The 25776-nt window shown below is 37.6% G+C and overlaps 3 protein-coding genes across 8 annotated transcripts in view; 2 read left to right on the forward strand and 1 right to left on the reverse strand.

Annotated features, from left to right (window-relative positions):
• wrn (WRN RecQ like helicase) overlaps nucleotides 1-4548 on the reverse strand; it is a 161537-nt gene extending 156989 nt beyond the window's left edge. For all 3 annotated transcript variants that reach the window (XM_072256371.1, XM_072256372.1, XM_072256370.1), the window contains exons 1-3: nucleotides 4427-4548; nucleotides 2435-2494; nucleotides 646-748 (exon numbers count right to left, since the gene is read on the reverse strand). In XM_072256371.1, coding sequence (XP_072112472.1) covers nucleotides 646-711 — 66 coding nt within the window. In that variant the 5' untranslated portion in view covers nucleotides 712-748; nucleotides 2435-2494; nucleotides 4427-4548. The remainder of the gene's footprint in view (nucleotides 1-645; nucleotides 749-2434; nucleotides 2495-4426) is intronic.
• A 342-nt stretch (nucleotides 4549-4890) lies between these two features.
• purg (purine-rich element binding protein G) lies at nucleotides 4891-23601 on the forward strand. Of its 4 annotated transcripts, none has more exons than XM_072256375.1 (3): nucleotides 4891-6131; nucleotides 7833-7929; nucleotides 14421-23601. In XM_072256375.1, the coding sequence occupies exon 1, from the start codon at nucleotides 5025-5027 to the stop codon at nucleotides 6123-6125; it is 1101 nt and encodes a 366-aa protein (XP_072112476.1). In that variant the 5' UTR covers nucleotides 4891-5024; the 3' UTR covers nucleotides 6126-6131; nucleotides 7833-7929; nucleotides 14421-23601. The 4 variants fall into 4 exon arrangements, with proteins under 4 accessions (XP_072112476.1, XP_072112477.1, XP_072112479.1 ...); XM_072256376.1 differs by having other exon boundaries at nucleotides 22960-23591; XM_072256378.1 differs by lacking the exon at nucleotides 14421-23601 and adding an exon at nucleotides 12120-14403.
• Nucleotides 23602-23979: 378 nt separating this feature from the next.
• The window catches only part of tex15 (testis expressed 15, meiosis and synapsis associated), a 108782-nt gene continuing 106985 nt past the window's right edge, over nucleotides 23980-25776 (forward strand). Inside the window, exon 1 of the mRNA XM_072256374.1 lies at nucleotides 23980-24017. The gene's annotated coding sequence lies outside the window, so the exon portion shown is untranslated. The remainder of the gene's footprint in view (nucleotides 24018-25776) is intronic.

Raw genomic sequence — 25776 nt, forward strand, 5'->3', positions numbered from 1 at the left:
AATTGCCAAAAGAGAGAGCAAAAAGAGAGTGCATATTTTTCTTTTTCCTATGACCAGCAGGTACAATAGCATGCATCAGAGAAAAGGATGTATGGTTCTTCCATTCAGTGGATATATTTCTCCATTTTGATTAAGCCACATTTGTAATAGTGTACAGTTTCAAATGATCCTTTTAAACAATACAAAAGGTAAGGGTTAGTTTTTAATAAATTCATTGGAATAATTAGTTTTGGGTAAATGCTTAAGAAGGGAGTTTTTAGACATGAACAATTTCAGAAACTAATAACATCTTGCAAGTGAACACTTACTATTTCTAACACATTTCTTTTGCTTAGGTTGCATATGTGTTGCAGCAGAATGCTTTTGATATGTTATTCCATTAAAATTAACACAGGGATGAATAAAACTATTAACAGCAGCAGAATTCAGATCTTATTAACTGTCTCACTACATGTTCTCCACAGATAAATATAATATTACTTCAAAATCCACTTCTGTCTGTTATGGTCAGGAGTTTTATTTCAATAAGAGTACATTTTCATGAAAAATATTGCATATTGATTATTGTGCTCACAAAATCAAGTAATTAATAAGATCTTTCCAAAAAAATGTTGTAACCAAAAACCAAGAAATAAATCGGTGTACCTTTAGTTGCTTACTAGTTTCTTCTGATGCCATCCATTCAGGTAACATACGCTCCTGACCAGTCATCCTTTCACAATCTCGTACATTTTTTCAAGGTCTTCTCCTAAGAATAAATATAAAAACAGTAGGTTTTCTAAAATAAAAATGGAAATCTAAGAACTACAGATGCTGAGAACCTGAAAATACAGCAGACAATGCAAATAGTCAAAAAGGTTCAAAGATTTACTTATTATCGAAGTATACAACTTGAAATTCTTCTTCTCTAGGTAGCCATGAAACCAAGAAAGGAAAGAACAGCAGCACAATCATCAAACCACCAAAAGTCACCCCTCCCCACGCGAAAAAATAAAAAATGGAACAGACGCATTGACCTCCAATTCCCTCCTCCCGCATAAAAAAGTGAATAAAACGGAACAGGCACATCAACCCCAAACCTATTTTGTCATAGAGTACAACAGCACAGAAACAGGCCCCTCGCCCCATCTAGTCCATGCCAACCTGATCTCCTGCTCTGTCCTATCTACCTATACACAGGCCATCTCCCTTCAAAATGCTCTCATCCACATTACCTACCAAACTTCTCCTAAATATTACATTTGAACCCGTTTACCACTTCTACCGGTACCTTGATCCACACTTGCACCACCCTAAGTGACGTGGTTTTCTCTTAAACCTTTCACCCCAAACCTGTCATGGCTTTTTTTATTAATTTTTAATTTAGAGACATGGTGCAGAACAGACCTTTCTGGCCCTAAGAGCCAACTCTGCCCAGTAACCCACCTATTTAACATGAGCCCAATCACAGGACAACTTACAATGATCAATTAACTTACTAACCAGTACCTCTTTGGATCGTAGGAGGAAATCTATACGGTCACACTGGAAAATCATACAAACTCCTTACAGACGCTGCTGGAATTGAACTCCCAACTCCAGATGATCTGAATTCTATTAACATCACACTGGTTCTAGTCCCATCCAACCTGAGGGGAAAATGTCTGCCTGCATTCATGCTATCGATAGCTCTCATCATTTTGTATACCTCAATAAGATTTCTCCTCATTCTCCTGTGATCCAGGGAATATGTAGGCTGTTCACTGACCAGGGAATTTGCATCCTAGCCGTCTACGCAAGCCAGGGCAGTAACAATATGGTAAGCAAGCTGTTGCACATGTAGCAAGCTCCACCTCTCCATGCAGCTGATGAATCCAAAGGAACAGCAGAAACCAATACGTCTTGGTCTCAGTGGTGGGGCAGCAGTTTCTAGTCAACACTGAACTCAACATACAATTGCCTTATGGCCTTCAGCTCTGGATTTTTCCTCAGGGTTTACTCCCAAAGCCTTCCCCGTGAGTGGATATAGCTGCAAGGCAGCGGAGATTTGAGATCAAAACTTCCCTCCTCTTAGCTGAGCTGCCATCCACAGCTGACAAGCCACATTTGCCTCATCAGACACAAATGTAGCCCAGGAGCTGGACTTGGTTTTATTCCAGGGAATAAAGTCCTATAACATATTCAACCTATCCCTATAACTCAGATCCTGGCCACATCTTTGTAACTTTTTTCTGCATTCTTTAAAACTGACTGATCCCTTTCTTGTAGGTGAATGACCAGAACTGTACAACAATACTCTAAATTTAGCCTCACCAGATGCTTGCACAACTTCAACATCACATTCCAATCCTTAGCTCAATACCCTAATTTAATAAGGCCAATGTGCCAAAAACTCAAACCCACTCTTAATTAATAATTACACAGTCAAGTAAACTTATGGAAAGATCTTGCCTACCACATATTTATTAACCACCTCCTCTTCTGACTTCACAGATGAAAAATCCACAATCGATTCCTGTGTGTGCAAAGATTAAATGCTCAAAAAATCATAATGAAACAGGCATTTTCATTTTGACCATTTATCTTACAGTAGTTTTGGAAAATGGTTTCAAACTTTATATCCCATAACAAGTGGACACTGGAAACACTTTCTCCAATACTTTTACATATACATGAAAAAGTGGTTATTTTAGATATGCTCCACTGTTCGAGGCTGATTGAACACACAGTTGTGAATCCACAGAAACAAAGGAACATCTTAACCAAAAAAAAAATTGGTATCTCTGTACCTAGCAGTCACATTTATGGGTGCTGTTTCCAAAACAGCTGTCAGTTAATTCACGTGCAGTAGACAAGGCATAAAAGAAAACATCAATCATTAAGAAGTTTGATACCGGGCTAAATTCCTTTCTCCCTTCCAGGTGTGATACACAATGTCATAAATTATCCATATTCTTATGCTTACTACTGAAATAACATTTATTCATAATCCACTATCTCCCAAGGAAACAAAAGATCAGCACATATTATGTGACACGCTTTAAATTATCCAAATAGCTGAAAGAATTCTGGTCACAGGGAGTTTATTTGTCTTGACAGTTCAGACATTTCCAAGCTTAGAAAGACCACCAAGTCAGTCTTACTTCCCTCTATTCTATTAATCTGTGGCAAAAAAATGTTTTGTTTCACGTTTATATCATATTATTTCTGAATAAACTTTTCTTTCCAAGAAACCATTATTTTATTTGCAACATCAATTTTCATGACACTGAGATGCCATACTCGTCAAGAAGTGGTTTGAAACACTTTCACGTGATAAACCAGTGGAAATGAGACCGGTTCAAATTTTTCAAAGTACATGGAACTTTATAAAGAAGTGCAGCAACGAATGACAGGAGATAACTAAAACAGGGTGAAAATTACAATTAACTAAGAACCTTAGGGGGTTCTTCCCCCTCAACTTCCACTAATGCCCCACCTCTCCCTCGTACCCTATCCATTATTTATTTATTTACACACACACGTTCTTTCTCTTTCTCTCCTTTTTCTCCCTCTGACTATACCCCTTGCCATCCTCTGGGGTTCCCCCCCCCCCCTTTTCCTTCTCCCTGGACCTCTTGTCCCATGATCCTCTCGTATCCCTTTTGCCTATCACCTGTCCAGCTCTTGGCTCCATCCCTCCCCCCTCGTCTTCTCCTATCATTTTGGATCTCCCCCTCCCCCTCCCCCTCCAACTTTCAAATCCCTTACTCACTCTTCCTTCAGTTAGTCCTGAAGAAGGTTCCCGGCCTGAAACGTCAACTGTATCTCTTCCTACAGATGCTGCCTGGCCTGCTGCGTTCACCAGCAACTTTTATGAGTGGAACCTTAGGGGGTCTCTACTTTGGGTTTAAGTTTTACAGCATTTTAATTGAACTGTAGAAATTGCCGTCTTTAACATGAAATGTTGCATGAAAGGCAATTGAATACTGTAAACGTAAACAATGTACAGAGTACATTCGAAACTAGAGTTGAGGCTTATGACATTTGTCCCTTAATAATGTATTGAATGCCATTTATTCACGCGAGCGGAGGTGATGGGCCTCAGCTCTGACGTTCCAGCATTGTCTTTTTGTCCCTCGGTGCAGTGTCATGTACGAAGGTATATCACTTTTGATTGATTAAAATCCAGTGCACACTGTCACCCTGATGAAGTTGTTGCAACTTCCATTGATGAAGGAAAACAATACTGACACAGGAATTATTTCTGCCGACTAAAGCTTTCTTAAATAAAATGACGTATGTCTAAAGCGAACGGTCAATAGGTTAGTAATGACTGATATTAACTGTACGGTTCAAAGGCAGTAGGAAATTAACTGTACGGTTTAAAGGTAATAGGCAGTTATCTGGTTTTATTTTTTTAAAAAAACTGGGTACAGAAACGAATTGTACTATATTGCACAATTACCAGCTAATAGAAAGCACCACGTCCCCTCTCACAGCCCGAAAGCACAACTAGATTTCCCGCCAGCGAGGACCTCCAAACGCGAACCCGCCCTTGCTGTCCAGGGCCTTCCGGTGGCGCCACGTTCCGCGACCGCGCATGCAAACTAGCACCAACCAGCCCGAGTGGTCAGCCACGTGATCAAACCATCAGGGACGCGTTCGATCTCTCAATGCTCGATTAGTAAAGTCGCGTCACATCATCTTATCAACTAAACCGCAACGTTTTCGCTGGCTTTCGCCGCGTAATTTAGCAGGGAAAAAGTCTTTGTTAATTTTAAGTGGTTTAGAATACACGGAGTAATGTATTTCACCGAGTAACTTGAATTTCCATCGCTCGGTTGGGTGCTCGATTGAGCGGCCTACTTCACGGAGTTTCAATCGGAAGGCCGGACGCCGCCTGTCGTCATGGTGACGGGGGCGGGGTCGTTCACCGTCCGCTTCGAGCGCGAGTGTACGTAGCGGCGCGAGCAGCGGCAGTTGGCGGGTCCGCGCAGGGAGTTTAGCCGATTTCAAGAGGGCCCTTAGCCTTCTGAAGGCCGGGAATCTGTCGCCGGGCCTTCATGGCGGACAGAGACAGCGAGGGTGAGAGTGGGGCGCCGGCCGAGGCCACGGTGCTCCAGGACTCTCCGTTACCGCCCGCTGACCCGCTCCCCGAAGGGGAAGAGGAGAACACAGCAGCGGCTAGGGAGGATGAGGAGGCGGCGGCGGATGAGGCCTCGCCTACTGCCGAACCCCCACCGCCGCCGCCGTTGCTACTGCAGACCCAGGAGTTAGCCTCGAAGCGGGTGGACATCCAAAACAAGCGCTTCTACCTGGATGTTAAGCAGAACGCCAAAGGCCGCTTCCTGAAGATTGCCGAGGTGGGCACAGCGGGCCGCAAGAGTCGGCTCACCGTCTCTATGCCGCTGGCGGCCGAGATGCGCGACCGGCTGGGCGACTTCATCGAACACTACGCGCAGCTCGGGCCCGGCGGAGGAGGAATTGGCGACGCCAGTTCCCGCAGGCCTCCGCCACCGCACCACCATCAACCCCTCCACCCGCCGATACAAGCCCAGCCACAAGCTCGGGCCCAGCTGGCTCCAGGGGAGGTGCCGCCGCAGCGGGTTCTGAAAAGCGAGTACCTAGTGCGGGAAAACCGCAAGTATTACCTGGACTTGAAGGAAAACCAGCGCGGCCGGTTCTTGCGCATCCGCCAGACCATGAGCCGAGGCCCGGGTTGGGGCTACTCGGGACAGGGACAGACCATCGCCCTCCCTGCTCAAGGCCTTATCGAGTTCAGGGACGCTTTGGCCCGGTTGATCGAGGATTTTGGCGTTGGCGGTGGGCCAGGCCCGGGAGGCGGAAGCGGCGAGCTGGGCGACGGCACCATAGCCCTTGTGCCGCCGGAGTTGCCCGAAGGCACCTCTGTGCCCGTCGACAACAAGAGGTTCTTTTTCGATGTCGGCTCCAATCGCTACGGGGTGTTTCTGAGGGTGAGCGAAGTCAAGCCGGCTTACCGCCACTCCATCACCGTCCCTAGCAAAGCCTGGGCCCGTTTCGGCGATAACTTCATCCGGTATGCCGAGGAGATGAGGGCAATCCAGGAGAAGCGGAGGGACAGGAGAGCCGAGCTGTCCAGGGAGACGGTGGCGAACAGTGAAGAGGAAGAAGAGGAAGACTGACATCCAGTACTTAAACTTTTGCTCTCATTTCTGCTTTATCGATATAACTCTGAAATCACTTCTAATGCCCCTATCCTACTACTTTTGTTCCTTGCCCGATTGCCATCCCAATCATTTTCCCCTCCCGTAACTGCCATCCTGCTAGCTTCGCTCGCTGGATCACGTGTTATCCCTTCTGCCAAATTGCTGTCCTTTTTCCCTTTTCTGTAGTATTTATTCCAATTAGCACTATCCTGTCGTCATCCTGGCTGCCACTTTATTTGCCTTTTGCTTCTGTTGCGAATCCCTACTGATCACCAGCTCTCCTGGATTGCTGTTCTCCCATCACCTTTTCTCTTACCCTTTTTACTACCTTCCCCCTTCTATTCCATAGCAGTCACCATCCCTTCTCTGTTTGCCTATCTTTTAAGCCCCTCGTCATCTCTCGGAGCCATGTATGATCATTGCTCTCCACACATTTTTAGCCCTGGGTACTTAGACCTAACACCCATAAACTCCACTCACACCCTTCACCAGTATTCTCTTTAACCCGCTGTAACATTTTTTCATCCATACGGTTTGTTAGTTTCGGGTTTGGCATGAGTTTGCCTGTCAAATTTCAGTCAGTTATCTTGCAGCTAAAGTTTTGTATTCAGATTACTCCCCTGACCCTTTCCCAGTTCTCATTCACTTTAACTATTTATTGTTGGCTGTATTAGCCATGCCTCCTGCACTCCTGACATTCACTAATGCTTGCTTATCAATTTCTAATCCCAGTCATCGTCAAACTCTTCTTCCCATCGATTGCCATCCAGCCACACCAATCCATTACTTAATTGCCTTTTTTTCATCCTCCATCGTTATGCAATCACATTTTCATCTGACTCCTTGATCTCATGCCCCAACCACCTGACCTATCCCAATGTTAATATCTTAACAGTGGCATCACCTAAACTGTGGAGTGTCATGCCTCCCCTGCTGTTCCATTTGTAGTTTCCGGTTGCTTTTTCCTATTGATAGTCATCACCATTCTCACCCTCAACACCATTCAGCTTACTACTTCCTCCTGTGTGTTGGTTCAGTATGTTCTCATTCCCACCTCTTCATTCTCTTCCTTCTCAGGCCACCCTCTTTCTCTTCCCCCCCCCCCCAAAAAAATTTTGGTATGGAACCTTTTCCCCAAAGTCATACTTCACCCAGTCTGGTACTCTTCCTCCTTATCTGTTCACTATCTCCCATCCATGTCCTTTTGTATTACCCTCAACCTCACTACTTTATTTCCACGCATCCTCATCTGCCTCAGCATCCTTATCCCTTACCCAGCTGCTCCATCTTTATCTACTCCACCTTCCCTCTCCCTATCCTACGTTATAAAAGCAACCTTGCAACACTCAGCTCTACTTTTCATCTCACCATACAACTTCTTTCCTTTCTTTCTGTCAATAATCTCACTCAAGTCCTTGACACCTGTCTTCATCCTCTTATCATACCTCTCCTTCATCCTTCCTCTGCTGAAATGCTTGTGCAATGTAAAAGAAATGTTTTTACCAATTTTATTTTTATTATTCTGTCCCTCGAGGAAACAAAATACTTTAAATGGACTCAATTTAGGTTTTCATAAAGGAGTTCATTTTCTCTGGTTGTCATTTGCATTTTGAAAACACGCCATCTGAATTTTTGGAAATATTAATTTTACAAATAAGCATTGAGTTACTTTATCTTTTTCAGTACAACCTACCAACAGAAATAAGACTGACTTCTCGTTAAAACCTTCACGGAAAAATGTGCATCTACTCTCTACGTGAACAGTTACAGCCTGCCTGCTGTAAGTAAAGTTGTACCAACTTATTTCACTTGATTCACAGCAAATGAGCCTCAGGCCCATTGTCTTACTGAAAGAATCAAGCTTTTGTACAGCTTTTAAGCTATCAAAATCTGTGGTTGTCGTATAATATGGCAACATAATATTCACATCAGCACAAAATGTGATCTACATTTTGCATGTCTATCTATGTTTGTGATCTTCAGTTTACAAAATTTGAACGGTAGTTTCTGAAATATTTAATACTGGTTAGTACAATGTGCACAGAATCCAGTACACATCCACCTCACCTTAAACTCCTCCTCCCCAGAACCTTTCCCCTATTAGTAAAGTAATAGGGTTCTTAAGTACGCAATAATTCCCTAAAAGCTCAGTTTGGTTTATTTATTGCACATTGACTAATTTATAACTGACAAAAAGTGCAATGTAAATACTTTATTCCATACATACTGATTAACCATGGGAAATAAACCACAGACTGGTGTGCCAAAGGCTTGCCCCAGACATGATTGAGTTGTCTGGAATATAAGGATGCATACAATTTTTCTTCCTTTTTGTTAGGACACGGTTGTGGGTAGAGAGAGTCATTGCTGACACACATAACTGTGATAGGTATTTGGTAGCCTTTAGTATGTTTGCACTTTAAAAGAATAGCTATTGGGTGCTATGCTATTTTCCCTATATCAACTGGAGACAACCATTGATTAGTTGTTTAGGTTTGCGCCTAGGCAGCCACTTCAGTGCAGTGCTGTCACTTATAGAAACAAAATGACAAATTTTACCAATTGCACCACAAGGGCACATAGATGAAGAAACAAAAGCATCAATACCACCAATGGATTTGTCATAAGTATGGAATCACTATGCTGCTACCTTTTTAACGATGTGAGTCATGAATTAAAAGCTGCACCTGCAATAGTGGGTGCACAAGATTAATCCTTGGCATTGACAAGTAGAAGTTACCAGCATATCTAGAAATTTTTGCTTATTGGATACACATTAATACCCCAGACAAGGTATTCAATAGTGTTATGACAGCTTTTTTGCACTGTGACCTATTAACAAAGGCACATTATGTAACTTTATAACATCAGTCCAAATTATTTGCAGCCTAATATATTTGCAATATTCCATTGCCGTCTTTAAATAACTAAATGTATTATAAGAGATTAATAGTAGAGTATTAACCTGCAAATATGCCCTCATATAGCAGCTAAAGCCCTTAAGTTCTTACAACTCAATCTTTGCATATGACAATCGCAAGGTAACAGAGTAAAATGTGACTATCTAAATTGTCACTTAAATGCATAAAATGCCAATCCAAATAATTTTGTTTTAAAAGTTATAGCTATATTCTACATTTTCTATAGCAGTGGCAGTAAAGTTAGTTTGCATAGAATGTCACCCTTTGATTTCTTTCACAAAGTGGTCATTTAACTGGTGTTATAAAGTTATACAGGTTTTTTTTTGTTCTGGGAACAGTGGAGGAGCTCTCCCTGAGGGAAGTATTTGGCACTTCTCTCTCAAGTTTAGTACTTAATCTGTTAGTGTTTTGAGAATTTTCCTATAGTTTTCTCAAAACGAATTGCTTGAGAATGTGTGATATATTCATTACCATGTCACTTGAATTTAGTGTGGCTCGATGTTAAAGAAATTGTAACTATTTATAACCCTACAATCATGCCACAGTGTAGCACTGATTGAAATACAAAGTGCTATCATTGTGTTTGTCAGATAGTATATTGCACATGGGCACTGAACATAGCAGAGAAATGCATGTTTGAGCCTTTAATTGTCCTGTTTCTGCTGCAATCAACTCAGAGCTATCCAAATGAAAAGATTTGTTTTATAGTGTACTTAGTTTATATAAAGGTTCCTTTATAATGGAAGTAATTCTAGTGGTTGCAATATAATCTTAAGTGTAAGAATAGACAAGAAATTCCTATGAACCATTTTTACTGTAGATAATTAACAATATTAGTAAAAGTTCCTTTGGGGAATTAAGTTGCTATTTAATAGTAGTAATAATTAGCTGGGTACAATGGGTCATAAATAAAATATTTTGATAGAACTTGCCAAACATCAGTCAGACAATATATTACCACCAACAGTGCAGTAATTATTATTATATTATTTGTGGTAGCAGTTATATAACAAAATAACATTTGCATTATCTTCCACATCTTATTGTTACTTTATACCTTGCTTATGCTCAGTATGATAAGCAGACCGATAATCATTCATTAATATATTTTATTTTTCTCTAGTATACTATTTTGTTAATGTGATAGGAATTTTTAGGCTGTGGATTGTTTCATATCTTTCGTTATTACTCTAAGTAATTTTTTTATCTCATATTTTGCTTTTAATTTAGGCCATGTAGCACTAATTGGGCTGTTTCACTTAATATAAAGCAGTTAAAGTTTGAAAGAATCCCAGTATCAACTAAATCACACAGGAAGTTAGGATACACTTGGTTTCCTGGCCTGTGTGTGAAGTTATCTGAAACTGGTAAAATGAAAGTTCCTTTTGCATTCAACTAATTTGAGTGTACAGCTACCTAGTTGTAATTTAGAAATATGGAAGTTTTTGTTCAAAGATAAATGTGTTTGCTATCAGTAACCTGTAAGACTAATTCAGTTTTTTTTCTGCGGATGCTACTTGGTGATAAGAGTATTCCCAGCATTCTCATTTAATTCAGATTTCTTGAAATTATTCTGTTCTGCCATGCACAATTCCAATATCTTGTTACTTGTCTGTTCTAAGCTATAACTTATAAGCATTCATTTTCCATTCTTCAACACCAGTAAAATCAGCTTGAGTTACTTGGACAGTGGTATCCACAGATAATTCGCTTTGCTCTCTCCAGTCTTCCCCATCTCTGCACTTTAAAATATGCCAGTTTTCTCAGCACTGCAGTTCATTCTTAAAAGATGTTAACCTCCTTTAGATGTTTCATGAGCTAATAAGTTTTCTGATTTTTGTTTCTTATTTCATTTTTCCAGCATCTGCAGTTTCTTGCTTTACAAATCTGAAGCAGTTAAGGTCAGAAAATGAAACATTAATGCTTTCTTTCTTCCCACAGACACTGCTTGATCTGCTGAGCATTCACAGCGCTTTCTATTTCTGCTTCTAATTTGATTTGGTTCTAAACATTCCTTATTGGCCCAATCTGTGTAGAATTTGTTGGAATTTCTTCCATTGCCTCCCCTCTTCAGCCCCCCCCCATTTATTATTCTAATAGATTTTATAATTGAATTTGAAATATAATCACCTTTTTAAATGGAAGTGAAATAAGCACATTTTTGCCTGTTAGTTTGCACTGCTCACTGCATATGGATTGATAGTGTAGTTGTATGTGTTATGCAGTGCAGATTAAGGTGAAAAATGTAGATCCAAATAATATGTATTAGAAAGTTGCTGCTCTGAATTTCATGTACAATTATGTACCAATTGTATGCATCCTAACAGTGTCATTCTACAACTGTGGCAGTTCCTTACATTTTGTACTGATCCAAATGTGGAGATATTTGCTCATCTGACATTCAAAGCTATGGTGAATTAGGTATAGGGTTTAATTTGTGAAGAAACTATAATGCCTTATGCAGGCATGCTCTGGTGTATGTATGTTTAGTCAACATTTGTGTGAAAGGCATTGAAATTTGGGTATTCTTTGCAACCTAGACACTTTGCTTTCCTTTTTTGAAAAGCATTTTAAAAATCCTTTGGAACTTTATTCTTCATTTATTGAGTGTACAATTAAATGTCCATTGTGATGGAGTTGTTTTTAGGGGAGGGAAATCATTTAATCTAGTTATTTGGTTAATCTAAATATTTGGTTTACTGACATTTCAGGACATTTAATCAGGTCAAAACCATTGGTGAAATTATGGTGTCATTATTTATTCTGTTGTTTGGCATGTCGTTGGTGATTTCAATTTGACTTTTGTCTGAAGATCTACAAATCAAGATGCTAATATTTCAGTCTTTTGAAATAGCTTTTGTTTTTATTTGCTTTGAGCTTTATGTTGTATTTTCACAAGGTTATTAATCTGCTTATATGAAACTTGCATGATGTCAATTTCATCATTTAAAGTTTACAATAGATAAGAGTACCTTTTTGTTTAATCACATAATTTTTTTACAATAGTGTGCATTATATACATTTTAAATTGATTATGTTTATCCATTAGGTTTAAAGGTCTATGTCTCTTAGTGCTGCACTATCAAAGAGTCAACAGTGAAAAATATTGGGAAGCAATTTCTTGCAGCAATCAATGCTGATACTTCTGGGTGGATTTTGTTTTTGGTTGATTGGATTACCAGAGCACTTTAAACATTATATTCAAGAATAGCATTTTGTGTGGATAGTGATTGAGTTGACATGGAGTGGGAGAGATTTGAATCAATCATTGGGCTGGCTTATGCACCAGCATTTCGGCATTGAAACTAAAGTTCTGAAACTTGTACTACGAAATGAAAAATAAGGGAACATAAAGATTTGGAGGACCAAATCCGTCAAGTTGTTACAACATTGGACTTCCGTAGAGGTCAGTGGCAGGAACTTGGTGCAGGATTAAAGTTTCCATTGATTTGGGCAATGGGGACTAGAGACTTGAAGGAAAAGGGCATTGTTGTTATTCCTTTTCAGTTTTATTTATAATTTAGTGTTGTCTTAATTTAACTTTATTTTTAATTTTACTTTCAATTTTAATATTTTTAAATGCCTCTGAATGTGAGAGTTTAAAAACAATTAAAATTGACAGCTTTTATACCTAGCAATACCTGCTCCCAATTTTGTAGCCATCAGAGGCTTTAGAGCTCTTAGAGTGTGGTGCCTTTACTCTGCTGCAAATGGCACCATGCTCCTGGGTCAGAAATAGAGGGCAGTGAGAAAGATGGGCCTGCCTCATCCCAATATGTGCTGGCATGGGGCTTGGCCAACCAACACTGGTTTTACAGTGCCCTCAATAGAGCATACCTGTATTTGGGTTATGTATATTTCAATTATTAATAAGATATTGGGAATAGAAATATTGCATGCTATTTACAGTGATTCTCATGCCACCTTGTAATGCAAATCATTTTGTCTACATATGTATTTGCTGGAATGCCATGCTGTATTTGTGCTTGAGAGGGGAAATCTACAAATCTATATCTTAATCTTCTATTGACCTTAGATTTTATTGCAGAGTTGGAAGAGTAAAATTATACATTTTATTTTGTGATTATAAAAATCTATAATTTGTAGTTGAAAAGTGGATTTCACAAACAATTAAGCGTAGGTGGCTTCCCTTCTGTGTTTGCTTAGCAGTTCAAATAAAAAAAATAAACTGGCATGTCATATAAGGCATTTGATACAAAGCAAATATTTACCATTATTCCACTGCTTATGGTATATGATATTTTGATCACAATTTTAATCAGTGGAGCTCAAGGAACATCTATCAGATGCTGCTACAAAATTCCCTGGAATTAATAATCCATCTCTGGGATGGATTTTTCAACCATCCATCCATCCATCCATAAACTTGGCATGTGAATCAGCCACTCATTTTGGAAACCAATTAATCTTCAGTTATGGTAATGAAATTTAAACAGGTTCTATCAGCAGCACAACCCAAGTGCCATCAGTAAATTAAATCTAGCCTTTTTTAAACATTTCTAACATTTAATGCTAACTTTACAGTTTGTTGGCAACTTTACTTGCTTTGTGTACTTGCCATACGAGAAGATAAACTAAATATTTGGTATTTGCTAATATTTTTCCCTTTCTTCATCTATATCGCTTGCTAGACCCGCTTATTTTTGAGATCCAGAAAATACCCTTTGTGGATTAGAAGTGTAAATCTACCTCTTGCACTTCCATACTATTATGCTGCCAAATAAGCATATTTCATTCGTACATTTTCTGAACTAAGCCCAGAAAACTGAAGGGATCCTCTTTACCATTTTTATTTGAGAATTTGAATCTCATAAATGTGTACTTTGTCAAAATACAGCCAAAGATGCAAAAATAAACTCCATAATTTGTAGATGCATTTGTGTGTGTCTTTTCAAATCATAAATAACTGCCAATTGTGCTTGTATTGAACCTAAACAGGAGTATCTGTCCATTTAATATGCAAATGTGCAAACTTTTACTGATACATATGTTGTAAAATAAAGTGTGTAAGCTATGTATTGGGGTCCCATCTGTGGTTTGCAAAGTGGTTTGTAAATTATTGCTCATGGTTTACAAAAAACATCTTAAGTTTGCAAGATGATCTGTCTGGTGACTGTTCATGCACAGCAAGAAAGAATAGTCGGAGTCCTGGGCTGTTAAGTCTGTGGGCAGTTTGGTAGGGAAAAGTTGGAACTTGATTTTGCAACATACATAGGCAGCAGCTGCAGGCTACAACAAATTTAATATATTTGAATCTTAAACAAGATGAAGTGATCAGTTAAAATATTCAAAGAAACTTAAATGGGTTTAATTGTATAACCTTTCATAGAATCAAACAAGTTTGCACACGGATGATGTCTCGCAGTTGTATGGTGGGAGTTGGTGCATAGCTTGGCAGCCCTGGATAACCATATCTCAGTAAGTGTTGCCATCTTGAAAAACACTGGGTCAAAAGTAGCAAGCTGTGGACTAAACTTTCATTCTTGAGGTATTTACGATTTAAAAAAAAATTAACTGCACATCATTCCAGAAAGCAGTCCAGTTCCTTAGTTTGAGTACCTGTGTGATTAGTGTTTAGGAAAGAGGTATGGTGATCAAAGTGGTAAGGTAATCCTGGTGCAGTGCTAAAATACCTTTTTTTTAAACTACGGTATTGTCTTTGGAGAATGCAGTTTAAAGAGGAAATGACCACAGTGACGACACTATGGCCACTTCGGATAAATGAATGCAGTTCTAAGAAAGTTTGACTTAGCATCTCAATTAAATCACCAGGTAGTTGCCTGAACCGTATATAAATAAGATGCAAATTGATCAGTAGTTTGAATGCGTAGCTGAGGAATTGGCCTGGGAGGGGAAGGGGAGAACATTTGATTAGTAGGATACTGCACATTAAAAAAAAGTTGTTCTGTTGAGACTGGCTCCACTTAAGCTGAACCTGGTCCCAACGAACCAAATAACTAGAGTTATAGATGTGGGTTTAAATTTTCAGCAGGTAGATTAGAAGAGTTAGAGCGTGATAAATTTAAGTGGTGAAATACATGGCAAAGTTGTAATTTCAGTGAAAATAACTAAATTGGTAAAATGTTAATTCACAATGGTAATAGGGTTAACATCAGCATAGAAAATGGTTAACATTGTAAGCAGTATGTAAATGAACTAATAATAGGAGTGAAAAGAAATGGGTTTCCCGCAATGCATTCTGAATATGTGGTTATGTGCATAGTGACTGAGTGACAGAGAAGTACAGGTAGTAGATATTCTAGAGTACTTCACTTTTAAAAAGGATGTACAAAAGGTGAAAGAATAACATCTTCAATAAAGATGTTGGTAACAATAGAAGAGAAATGTGGCTTGAAACGTCAATATGTAAAAGTGGTTTGAGAGGAATCTTGGGAGTAAGAGTAGAAAACGCATCTCCCTGGCAATATTTACAGTTTAAATTAGAAGCACAATCATGAGCTATGCGTCAATTTCACATAGTACCTCTTGGTTTGCAGAATAATTGTTCAACAGAATTGTTTATAAAAATGAAGTATATGTATACCTTTCAATATTTTGGATTTTTAGGTTGTGTCATCTAATAATGAACTGTTTTTCTCCCAACACTGTCATGACCTAACTCCCGGCCGTAACTCTTTTGCTTCTGCTACGATGTCTGGGACCACAAGATGTAAGTCAGTGATCATACTGCTTAATGAAGCAGTGATGTTGTTTAGAAAGACTGAAAGGTTTCTGGGATATTAACTTCTGTTACAAGAGGGTGCTGGAGCAGCAGTGCAATGCAATACATGCACATATTTAAAAAAACACAATTTCACTAAGAATATATGTGCATAAAATAGTTAACAAAGTAGTGCAAAAAGAAATTTTAAAAAGTAGTGGAGTTGTGTTCATGGGTTCAGTACCCTTTTAGAAATGGGATAGCAGAGGGGAAAAGGCTGTTCCTGAACACTGAGTATGTGCCTTCAAGCTTCTATACCTCCTTCCTGATGGTAGCAATGAGAAGAGGGCATGTCCCTGGTGGTGGGGGTCCTTAATGATGGACGCTGCCTTCCTGAGGCACTGCTCCTTGAAGATGTCTTGGATACTACAGAGGCTAGTACCCATGATGGAGCAGACTAATTTTACAACTTTCAGCAACTTCGATCCTGTGCAGTAGCCATAACCCCCACCCCCAATCCAGACCATGGTACAGAATGATAGAGAAGGAAAGTTGTGGGGAAGGGGGGTAAATACAAATGGAGGTTATACCTAAAAATAAACTTAAGATGCTGGAATCTGAAACAAAAAAATGCCGTAAGAGCTTGAATCAATGTAGCATACTGAATGAGAAACCAATTTAGCATTTCAGGCCAGGGATTCTTCCTCAGAGCTACCACATTTGTATCTATCTGAACATCAAAAAAAGTGTTGGTATTTCATTCTATGTACTTCCATGCACACAATATCACTAAGATTTCTCAAGGCGATTTCCTTTACATCTATCTTCAGATGCACAAGTGTCATACTAAATAGAATATTATACTTTGGGAGGCTGCAGGATCTAGATAACATTCAGGCACCGACTGATCTGTGGCAAGTAATGTTGATGCCTCGAAAGAGCCCAATAATGACCTCCAACCAAACATTCAATGCATTACCATGTCCACATCTCCCTTCATTGATATCCAGGGGGTCACTGTTGACTAGAAACTAGCTATAGAGCCATCTAAATAATAATTACTACAACAGCATATCAAAGGATTGATTCACTGTAAGAAGTAATTGGCCATCTGCTAGTCAAAGTTTTTGCATCATCTTCAAGGCTTGTAGGAAGAGTGATGGAATCTTTTCCTTCTGCCTAGATGAGGAAAAACTCCAACTCAACCACTACCTTCAACATTAATTGCACTTAGCTTCAGAGCACAAAGTACTAACTATATAATACTGCAGTTACTCACTTGGGTATTTCAAGCAGAGCCCTCTCTACTTGCAGCTTAATGATCAAAAAATACAAGGAAAATAGATGCCTGGGAGCACCACCAGCTCCAGATTCCTATCCAATTCACACCAACCTGGCTCATGTATTTAATTTCTTCATCCCTCAGTCTAAATCCTGCAAGGAAAAGCTAGGATTGTTGGTAATACCAAAACCTGAAAAGTAAACAAACCTCTTTGAACCTCTCAGTGCCTTTCTGTCCTTAGCATTCCACTCCACCCCAAAATCCTCCGCAATGACAAACATTTTCCTTTCATGCCATTTAAAAAATTGATATTCAATTATCATTGGTGAATAAATCCATAATTAAGTCACAATTGGTGCAGGTGTTCTTTGATCTAGAGTTACAGTGCTGTGCAAAAGTCTTAGACACATATATTTTAGCTCAGGTCCCTCAGGCACTTGCACAGTATTGTAGTAATTTTATGTATTGCACTGTACTGCTGCTGCAAGAAAACAAATTTCATGACACATGTAAATGATAAACCTGATTCTGATATGGGTCTCTTGTGGGCTGAGAGTAGGAAGGGGGCAGGGAGAGGGAATCACGATTAGGAAAAGGGGTAGAGAGAGGGGAATGACTAAGAGGCACCAAAGAGACTTCTCCATGTTTGATTTGTCAATAAACCAATTGTTTGGAATCAAGTTACTTTGGCTAGTGTCTGCACCTGTGCCACACCCTTCCCTGGCATTCCTATGCCAACTGTTCCATATTGCTCCCCCTGCATTCCATCCTCACCATTCCCAACATACAAACTGGCTCTTCATTCCAAGTTGACAGTACTGTGCAAAAGTCTTAGGCACCCTAGCTTTATGTGCCTAAGAATTTTGCAGAGTACTGTATGTATTCTGGTATAATGTTTAATGCAAAAAATTGAAAAATTTTTCAATTAATTTCAATGTAAAAGTTCTGGCTGTATTTCAGAGCTCAGGAATCTTATTCAAAGTAGCCTAAAGATGCATCAAAAGAAGAATCTGAAATTGCTATAGTTTCATTAGCAATTAATACACAAGGGACCATTTCAATGTTATCATCAGATAAAAATACAAGTCCATGAAAGATCTTGACAGTGAGTGTGTACTCCTGTGGTAAAGGGGTTGTTCTTTCTCCTATTTAAGACTGAGCTGAGGAAAATATTGTTCTCAGTGAATTCTCAAAGACCAATGGATATAGAATCACCTTTGAGATGTTTTACCGCAATGTGTTCTTGGCTTGTCATCAAACTGGGCATATTCTGTTGAATTTAATTTCTAATCATATATTTAATCCTTCACGCATTCTCCATTGCAACGTAATTTCCCTTTCTAACAAACAGTGGACTATCAGCGTAACATTTTAAGCAATAACTTCATTCACATTGTTAAGGGTTATTGCTTTGACACCACAAAGATTAATGAGCTACTAATGTCCACCAAACACCTATCTTTTTCACTTTTATTAATTACATCCAATGTAGTGTTAAGTTACAACTTGCCTTGATTATTCCAGAGTTTCTATCCACAACTGGTGAGGAATTTTAAAGCTGTCTTGAAGGATATGAAGTAAAATTCTAATGACTTGAAATGTCAAAATGGGAGGAAGAATTCCCTTTTTTGCTATTAGTGAATTAGATAAATTGACTTTTCAGGGTACTTGTCCTCAATTGCATTAGAGTAATACTTACTAAGTTGGAATATTCATATATCAAGGAATACAAGAGGTCACAATTTTCTGCTACAAAACTTGAAAGCACTTTTACAGTAGTATTTTTATTCTAGCAGGGTATAGAATATAAATTGGGAAGTTAAAGGTTCATGCAATGAAGGAATCAATGAGTTATAGAACTTTTTGGAACCTAATTTTTAATGATAGTATGAAGATGGTTTTGTGGAATGCACTGAAGGTTTTTCTAAACTATGGATTACAAGGTCACAAATCAGTGTACAAAGGCATAATGTGCTATTAATTGAGCCTCTGGAGAAGAATGGTTAAAATAGGGAATTTTATATTAAGTACAAGAGTGATATATCCAAAATCTATAGAAAGGAAACTGTAGTCTTGATGGAAGAGTTGTATACAATGGTTCGGATAATGTGATTAAAATATATATATCAATAACAAATGCATAATGAAATCATAATTTATATTAAAATTTGCACTTAATAAAAGGAATAAACTGCTACTCCTCAAACCTGCACATGCACACCCATAGAGGAATAAGTGATACACTGCAGCAAAGGCACGCTAAAAGTAGATCAGTGTTAGAGAAAACAAGCTTGAAAGAGTAAATTGGTCAATTTCACAATTTAGCAAGACCTAGTTTAGACAAAATAGAGAAAATGGTAAGATCAAACTACCAATACACATCAAAATAAAATTATAAAAACTTTGTAAGAAGGCAGATATCAATGATAATATGTTGAAATGCTGTAGTCCCTTGGATCAGAGGTAGAGGACTATAATGGTGAATGAGGATATTGCAGTGATATAAAGTATACTTTGTGTCTCTCCACAGGAAAAAAAAACCCAAAATATAGGAAATGAATAGGACTAGAGAAACTAATGAGACTAAATCCCAAGACACATAGGAACCATTATGTACATTTTGGCATTTTCTAAAGAGATCATAGTTGCAATGATTTAATCATTTCTGAATTATTTATTTTCCATGCATTAGAAGTTAGCAAATCCAACAATTCAGGGGGGAAAGGGCAGAAGAAATGGAACCAAAGGACAATTATCTTGAAGCTGAAGCATAGCTGGGCAGTATCGAGATCAAAAGCAAATTTTTTGAGAAATAGTTAATGAGTTCCTGAAATTGAGGGGTGGTCAGTATTTAGAATTGCACAGAAAAGAATTTATGTTCGCAGGTAGAAATTGGAAACAAGTAGGTCATTTTTGTTTAAATGACTGAAGCCCTTTTGTGTTTCCTCTGTTGTTCTATAAAAGATTTTGTAGAATCGGGTACAGGCATAAGGAGCCAAAGGCCTATTCTTGTTTCATGAAAATATTTTTTATATCTCTAAGGGTTCTGAATCTTTGGAATTATCTACCTTGGTACCCATAGAATTTGTTTGAATATATCAAATCATTCAAATTATAGATAAGGTTTTTGGGAATTATGCATGAAGGTGGGTTGGACGTATGCAATACGATCAGTCATTATATTGAATGGCACAGGAAACAAAGCAAAGGAGATCTGAGTGATTTTTGTTTGTTTTCTGATTGTACAGTGGACAGAGTGAATTCTTCAGGATATAACAGCCGTTTTGCACACTGAGGTGAAAACTATTGTGAGGTCTCAATGAATATTACACTTGGTAGTGAGGTCAAGATCTAAGTGCATTAGTTTGAAGTAAAACAAGGACGTGGTTGTGCAGAACTGTTACTCTCTTAAAGGGGTGAAAGAAACCCTCCTCAATTAAAAAGACTTAAATGTGTATTTAAGGAGCTGTGTGCTTTAGAATTATACACTCAGAGCTGATAGATGGGATTAGGTGAGTATAGATCCAATGACTAAAAGTTTTACTGTGTCATTAATTTTTCTGGGATTTTATGAAAGAATCTGTAAAGACCTAGCAGTCAGCCATTCATAACTATCCAGGGTGATAGTTTTATGGCATTTCAATTAGCAAGAATCATATTTGTGCTATCAAGTTTGGTAATAAAAGACAAATTTTGAATGAAATTAGTTGTAAGAGTTGAGTTTATTTTTTTAAAATGCTGCATCCTGTTTTTTTGAATAGAATATGGTAGTTAATCACAGTTAAAGCCTATTGTGGATACATAAGGAATCACATTTTGTTCTAATTTTGTTTCAAATTATTGAATTGTCGAAAGCCTGAGAAAATGAAGTTTATGTCCAAATAAATACTCCCTTTAAATATTTACATTCATATCTAGAATTTGCATATTGTGAGGTATGAAAGCATTTATCCTGATTCTGCTCTGATTAGTTGGCAGTAAGTTCACTGTTCAAACTGTTGCACTACTCTGCTGTTACAGAATCTCTTGGTGCTTAAACAGCCAAAATTCTGCAACTTTGCACACATTTTAATTTTATTCTTGAAGGTTTGCACTGACTTATTTTTAAATGCCTAAATAAAGCAATGTAACTTTTTAGTAGTCCATGCAAGATTATTTTATTCTATGAAATTTTAGTTTATGTGGCTAATATTTGTACAATTTTTAGATTTTATTGACATTTAACTGATCAAAGGTAATTGTACAATATGCAATTTTATGAAATTCTGCAGTTGCTACACAATTTAGTTTGTAGTTATATATAAATTCTTACTAATCTTCATCTGCATTATCAATGAGCTTACTGATACCAAAACATACCTTTAAAAATTCACAGTTAAAGTTCAGAATTTAATGTTGTGCTGATATGCAGCATTTTGCTACTTTTATTTCAGCACCTCAAATTACTAAACTATCCTGGTCAGCAACAGGTCTGAGACCAAAATCTCATCCTGACTTTATACTTCTCAAAGTACTCTCCCCTTGACAAAATGTTTGAGTAATATGATCATCACAGGAATCCTTTACTGTTAGCAAATACTAAAAAATTATTTTACTAAATTTAGCATTTACATCAAACTATTCCTGTACTTCAAATACTGAAATCTAGCTGATTGGTTTAGGATTTATAAGCTGAATGTTACTCTAAAAAGCCCTTTTAGAATGTATTTGTGAAATTAAAACTGGAGTTATAAAAACAGTACTATATTTAAATTGCCAAGTAAATCATGCTGCGGGAAAGTGAGTAGATTTATTTTTTATAGTTGATAGCCTGTAGGAGTACTAGTTTTTCAATCAATTTCTGTATTAAATTCCTTCACAAATTCTTGGCTAGTTTTTTGTTCTGTTTTCAAAAATTTGGAATCCTATCTGTTACTGCCTAGTTGCTAGTATTATTATTACATAGCATTTAATGCAGTAACATGTTATCAATGAGACTTGCATTTCAGATCTTATGCACTAATTAAATTGCACTATTTGTGTATCATCTGTGTGTGTGTGTTTGTGTGTATGTTAAATGTGTATACTTGAAAAAGCTCTTGCTGGTCACTGTGCAAATAAGTTTATATTTCAGCAGAAATGCCTGCACAGTAAATTGATAGAGGCATAAGTTAGTCACGTGAAGTCCCAAGCACTTTATATTGTCTCCTCAATACTTTAAAACCTTGCTTTGGTAAACTCAAAACATTTGGCTTTGATATTATCTTAATCTATTCAAAATTTTTAAAGTTCTCAGGTAAAATTTTTGTTTCATTTACTTTTAAAAATCATCCTATTAATTAAGATATGTAGATCAAAATTATATAAAACACAAGGTTTAATCATCTACCTATTTAATTAGCTTTCCCTGTCTTTTCGTTGCCCTTTCATTCATAACTAATAGTGCACATCAGTTTTCCTATTATGTGAAACTGTCAGTAACGTCTGCATCCATACAGAAAGTCTTTTTCCATGTACTAATATTAAAATTATTACTTATGTGGGGTTCCTTGCAACATTAAGATGCAGTTGCATTCTGTTTGTATTTCATTTGTACCAATCTTCTACTATTGTATGTCCCTAAATACATTATATGTTTAAAAAAGTAGAAGTGTGCTTTTTAGCAAAATTTACTGTTGTATTTAAGAATTTTTAGGCAGTTTGTTTTATGCTTAAACATACGATGCATTGAAACACAGAAAATCAGCTTTTTATTTAATGTCTTGATAGCATGATATGTCAGAGACAAACAGGTGGGGCTTGATGCTGATTCCTTCCTCTGAAACTTGTGGGAGCAGTTTAAATCCATGTGTACGACTATAAGTTGCTAATTCTGCCAAAAAAAACGGGAGATTAGACCATTGCTGTGCATCTTGAAGCCTTGACTATGTGTTTCTTTTACTGCAGGATGTTAGCCTACATTGGTTGAGCATCAAGCCCTTGTGAAGGAAGAGATCATTTTTCGAGGAGAAACAAATGCTATTTGAAGTGATAGTCAGGTATGGGGTTAATGGTTGTTGATAAGTTTTAGGTAGTTTTAAACACACATGTATAGATATATACAATTTGGTTCTACTTCTAAGCATAATGCAATTTTAGTTGGGCCCATAGTTTTCTGTCTCTGGTTTATGATTGCTGAAGTGCACACACATTTCCTCCTAATAGTGCTACTGTAGATCCTAGCTGTATACATGTTAGTAAATCTTGAGTTTGAAATCTGTGGTATTTGTATCATAACCTACTCAAAAATTGCACACCTTTTTGAAAATGATCCTTGCCATATGTTCATTTCTAGCAGTCAGGCAATCCATGAAGCAAAATTATTTTATTAAATTTTAAGAGAATATTTTTATATGAAAAATGATCTCTTCCCCTGAAGTCTTCAAAATCAAATGTTATATCACTATGAAGTGTGTATTTATTATATATGTAAGAAATTGCTTAACTGTATTTATAATTTGAGGTCTAGTGCAGCTGATATGTTTGTAATGCATTTGATACTGTATGTAAAATAAATAAATATAGCAGTCTTGTGAAACAAATGGCCAGTTATGTTTGATTCTTACGATTGCATTAAAATGGCCTTTTTGGCCTGGATGCATCAATGACCTTGGTCCCAATTTACACATATTAATGCTTATCAAATGAATAGGACAATTGATTTACTGTGGCTAATTAATATAGTCTGTAAGTTTGGTGGAGCATATTCAACATTCTTATAGGTTTCAAAAGTAAGCATAGTGTCATTTGGTCAATACATTCATTGGTGTTAAATCCTGTTTTCAAACTATAGCAGAATCACCACTTATGTGGTGCCCTGGAGTAACACGCTCTTTCATTGTTTGAAGGCCTTCCCACGGAACCTTTGCATTGGTTGTAACAAGCTTTGGTACATCCTTCACCGCATACTCCTGCAACCTGGAATGTGCCACACATTTTGCATCAAGAATAACTATAATAAAATGGTAATATTTTCTGTGGTTGTTTCCAAATGTCCACACCAATGACATTTTGGTCCGAGAGACAATGACTAACTTCCATTCCTGAAAAAGATTTTTTTATTGTTTATTCTTGATTCAGCTGCTCCTTGCCACACCACATGATCCTAATGCTGTCTTTCTAAAAGGTTTTTGGTTCAGCACTTTGGTAATGTTCAGTAAGTCCACATAATTAGTCTGAGGTTACAAAAGTTTATTTCATACTGGGTCATGTTATAAAGAAGAAACTTGTATCAATATTCTAGGTATAAATCCACATTCCTGAGGGAGGAGAGAAACAAAAATAACTGAAGCTAATCTATTCAAATATATGTATATAGATGCAATTTGTGTCACTTTAGTACTGCTTTCTGAATTGTGGAATGGTAAAATGTGGATATGCTTTGTTCTCAATTAATGCAATTGACATGTTAGCCTTTCTGTTTAATGCACCAAGTAGAACTTGGTGCCTAGCAAATCACAATAATTTTTGTTTACTCCCATTGTGATCAGAATGAGGTTGGCAAGGACATACCCACAGACTACTCAGCTCATAAATCATTAAGAAAAGACTTAAAAGAGCATTGTCAAGGATTCAGAAGATGAATAATTAATAGTAATTCTAATGGCTAATCCAGGAGAATCATGTCAAGAATGGATGGCATTTGAGACATCGTGATATGTAAGAGCAAATTCATATTCAAATGACTAAGTTTTGTTGAAATTCCAACTCTCAACCATTTTGACTTTTAGGAAACTGGAGTGCAGTTTTGCCTGTTTCTGGATTTCTCTGTTACATTGTTGTCCTCTACTGGGAACCTTGTGCCTTGATGTGACTGCTGCCTCTTCATTTTCACTTCTGGTAGTCAACTACTAATGTTTGGATCTATTTTGCCTAAAACTGACCTGTAATTCAAATTTCTTATTCCTCTTCCCACTGCCCAAGGATAAGGATTGCACAGAGAACCAGCCCAATTTATCTTTTTAATTCATTCAAGAGATGTGGGCTTTTCAGGCTGAGCCAGCAACTAATTGCTCTTGAGAAGGTGAGCTGCGTTCTCAAGACACTGCAGTGCTTGATGTATGAGTGTATCCTCAATGTCTTGTGTCCCTCTTAAATGTGATTAGCTTATTCTGAAACTTTAAAACCTACAGTGATGCTAGAAAGTTTGTGAACCCTGTAGAATTTTCTCTATTTCTGCATTAATATGTCGTAAAATGTGATCAGAGTTTCACAAGTCCTAAAATTACCCAATAAGAAGAGTACCCAATTAAATAAATAACAGAAGAACATTATACTTGTAGATTTATTTATTGAGAAAGATTATTCAATATTACATGTATTTGTTGGAAAAAGTATGTCAACCTCTGGGGTAATGCCTTCTACAAAAGCTATTTGGAGTTAAGTGCCATTGAATGGGATGAGATTGGAGGTGAGGGTTGTAGAAGTACCCTGTCCTATATATATAAAAAAAAAAGGACGCACAAATTCAGACTACGTCCACACTACGCGTTTTTCAAAATATCTCTGTCCACATCAAAACCGATATTTGGGCGAATCTACTGGGCATGCGCAGACACATCTACAGAAAACAAGCGAAGAGAAAATGGTATAATATTTATGTTTCCGCGGCGGTGTTGTGCTATTTCCATTGGTCAAAAACTACAGTGCCAACAACAACAGCAAAAGAAAGTTTTCAACAATGTCTTCGAGGAATACAAAGAAAACCTCGGCTGGAAAAAGCAG

Source organism: Mobula birostris, chromosome 4 (assembly GCF_030028105.1).
Source record: "Mobula birostris isolate sMobBir1 chromosome 4, sMobBir1.hap1, whole genome shotgun sequence".
Classification (NCBI taxonomy): domain Eukaryota; kingdom Metazoa; phylum Chordata; class Chondrichthyes; order Myliobatiformes; family Myliobatidae; genus Mobula; species Mobula birostris.